At 44.3% G+C, this 3,430-nt stretch overlaps 1 protein-coding gene across 2 annotated transcripts in view; it reads left to right on the top strand.

Annotated features, from left to right (window-relative positions):
- Positions 1-3,430, top strand: part of LOC137186834 (somatostatin-2-like) — a 3,906-nt gene continuing 476 nt past the window's right edge. Inside the window, exons 1-3 of one of the 2 annotated variants that reach the window (XM_067595870.1) lie at positions 1-666; positions 1,104-1,273; positions 3,154-3,372. In XM_067595870.1, coding sequence (XP_067451971.1) covers positions 366-666; positions 1,104-1,273; positions 3,154-3,360 — 678 coding nt within the window. In that variant the 5' untranslated portion in view covers positions 1-365 and the 3' untranslated portion in view covers positions 3,361-3,372. Of the gene's footprint in view, positions 667-1,074; positions 1,274-3,153; positions 3,373-3,430 lie in introns of both variants that reach the window. The other variant, XM_067595871.1, reaches the window with a different exon arrangement.

Raw genomic sequence — 3,430 nt, 5'->3', positions numbered from 1 at the left:
CACAGACAGTCACGCATCGTGTAGCGAAACAGTAGAAACAGCAAAGAAAAGACAAATGTGGTGAAAGTTTTGAAACTTTAAAGCAGATAAAATGATCAGACACAGTTACATCACTGCAGTAAATTATTGATCTGATTGATGACGGATGGTCCTGAGTGTTTGTGGCGTTTGTTGAGTCTCTGACTGGCGTTTCCACTCAGCTGAACATTTAAAGGCGTATAAATGTGTTTTTGCAGCAGACGTGTTTGTTCTGAGCGTTGAGTGGGCGACTGTGTTTAATGGAGATATCAGCGAGTGCTAATGAAGTCTGTTAATCCTCTGAACGCTCCGTTAATTCCTGGATTCTGCCGTTGTGTTTGTAGAAGATGAACGCCGGCGGCGCGCTGATTGTTTTATTGTTCAGACTCCATTTAAAGTCAATCAGCTCTAATGGACGTTTGTTTAACGTTCCTTCATCGCCGCGCACACAGCTGTCAATCACACTCACACAGAGAGCATCATGGGAGCTGGGGAGGAGGGGCCTGAGCCTTCAAAAGAGCAGCACCGTGAGGAGCAACAGCAGAGCCAGGACCAGGACCAGGACCAGAACCAGGACCAGTACCAGGACCAAGACCAGAAGAACCAGAACAGAACCAGAACAGAACCAGACCAGCAGACAGCAAGAAGGTAAAAGCTGGACTGAATCAGCCGGAGGGCAGTTAAGGGTTAGGTTACATTAAGGTTACATTAAGGTTACATTAAGGTTACATTAAGGTTACATTAAGGTTAAGGTTACATTAAGGTTACATTAAGGTTACATTAAGGTTACATTAAGGTTAAGGTTACATTAAGGTTACATTAAGGTTAAGGTTACATTAAGGTTACATTAAGGTTACATTAAAGTTAAGGTTAGATTAAGGTTGAGGTTAGGTTAGGTTAGGTTAGGGTTAGATTAAGGTTGAGGTTAGGTTAGGTTAGGTTAGGGTTAGATTAAGGTTGAGGTTAGGTTAGGTTAGGTTAGGGTTAGGCACCAACCCAGTAAGAACGTTCTGTCCTCTGTTGTCTCTTCTTCTCTGTTTCTGTCCTGTGCTACAGTTCTTTTTCTCCTTCTAATATTCCGGCAGACATGCAGTGCGTTAGGTGTCCCGCCATCTTGGTTCTCGTGGCGTTGGTTCTGGGTGTTTCCTCGCAGCCCGACAGAGACCAGGACGAGTACCAGAACCAGGACCTGGAGCTGGAGCTGCGTCACCACCGTTTGCTGCAACGAGCTCGCAATGCTGGCCTCCTGTCGCAGGTCAGAGCCAATCAGAATGCTCCATTTCTACTGACCAAACGACACCGCAACAGCTGGTTTTTGTTCTCAGATTTTATTAAACAGCTGCAGACTCCATTTTTTTAAAGTTTCAAACATTTTGGGAGTTTTAAGTGAAAATAAGGTCAGAAAAATGACAAAATATTAAACAGACGAGTGATAAAGTCAGAACAAAGCGAGAGATCAGAGATCTGCAGCACATCTGTAGTGTCACGATGAGTTTTATTTCTCATAAATATAACTTTTAGTCTGATTTAAACTTCACATAGAAATGTTTAGTGCTTAAAAAACCAAACCAGGTGAAAGTGAAAACCTTCTCGGACACAAAGAGGAGCTTTCAGAGTTATTAGATGTGTTTTTAAGAGAAAAGACTTCAAGTCAGGTCAAATTTATTTAAAGACAGAAGAAGTTGACCAAAGTGATTTACAGAAAAATGTAAAATACAAATTAAACAATTAAAACTAAACAAAATAAACAGAGAAGTAAACTGTAATAGACAAAGATCCCCTCCAGACATGTTTTGAGATTTATATAAAATACTTTGAATAATAATTTGTGTCTGATATATTTTTCCCACAAAAATGTTCAATTACATGTTAAAATCCTTAAAACAGCTTCTGCAAATATATTTCATGTCTAAAGTTTTCCTGCTGGACACCAGATGTTCCTCCTTCGCTGTAAACATCTCAGTGTTTCAGCTCAATACTGAACCACGATTTGTGATGTCACAACTCCTGCCCGTAGACCCGCCCCCCCTTAAAATCTGGTTTTCAGTGAGCTCAGAGAAACTTTCCTCCTTCATGAAAACAAACATCTAGTTGAAGGAAGAAAAACATATTTTAATCATTTTGCTCATGCTATAAATGAGGGGGACTCAAAGGTGATTCTGTAAAGATGGGTCTGATGGGTCTTCAGCTGGTGGTGATAGATGGGGAACAGTGAAGGCAAACTGGTCCACAGTCTGGAAGCAGTGATGGATCTCAGGGGTCTGGATGTAGAATACAGACTGAGGCTGGTGCCGAACCATTCAGAGCTTTAAAAACAATCAAAAGCATCTAAAAATCAGTTCTATTTTTTTTTTATTCTGATGACTGAATGTATCTGTTTCTCAAGTTTTACTGTGAGGGTCCAGAGAGGTGCGATATCAGGACCGCTAACGAGCACTTCTGTTTTTCTTTCATTTAACATCATCACTTCAACGATGTTCAAATAGACGTCAGGTTCACACATCTGACAAAAAGCAGCTGATTCTCTAAACTGTTTCCTTGTGATACACAAATACTGCGTCAGTTTGACCCTGCAGACTTACCGTAGATATCAAAGCATCATCTCAAACCTGCACATTGAACACAACTATAAAAATGAGAGTCTGGTTTCAGACAGACAACAAAACACCTGCTCTCACCTGCTCTCACCTGTTCTCACCTGTTCTCACCTGCTCTCACCTGTTCTCACCTGCTCTCACCTGCTCTCACCTGCTCTCACCTGCTCTCACCTGTTCTCACCTGCTCTCACCTGTTCTCACCTGCTCTCACCTGCTCTCACCTGCTCTCACCTGCTCTCACCTGTTCTCACCTGTTCTCACCTGCTCTCACCTGCTCTCACCTGTTCTCACCTGTTCTCACCTGCTCTCACCTGTTCTCACCTGTTCTCACCTGCTCTCACCTGTTCTCACCTGCTCTCACCTGCTCTCACCTGCTCTCACCTGTTCTCACCTGCTCTCACCTGCTCTCACCTGCTCTCACCTGCTCTCACCTGCTCTCACCTGTTCTCACCTGCTCTCACCTGTTCTCACCTGCTCTCACCTGTTCTCACCTGCTCTCACCTGTTCTCAACTGTTCTCACCTGTTCTCACCTGTCAGGAGTGGAGTAAACGTGCTGTGGAGGACCTGCTGGCTCAGATGTCTCTTCCAGAGGCCGATGCCCAGCGGGAGGCTGAGGTGGTTTCCATGGAAACAGGAGGAAAGATGAACCTGGAGCGGTCTGTCGACCCCCCCAACAACCTGCCCCCCCGAGAACGCAAAGCCGGCTGCAAGAACTTCTATTGGAAGGGCTTCACTTCCTGTTAGAGCCCCGCCCAGGTACCTGTCTGTCTGTTATAGCCCCACCCAGGTACCTGTCTGTCTGTTAGAGCCCCGC

Source organism: Thunnus thynnus, chromosome 7, assembly GCF_963924715.1.
Source record: "Thunnus thynnus chromosome 7, fThuThy2.1, whole genome shotgun sequence".
In the NCBI taxonomy this organism is placed as follows: Eukaryota; Metazoa; Chordata; class Actinopteri; order Scombriformes; family Scombridae; genus Thunnus; species Thunnus thynnus.
This window is presented reverse-complemented; position numbering and strand designations above follow the sequence as displayed.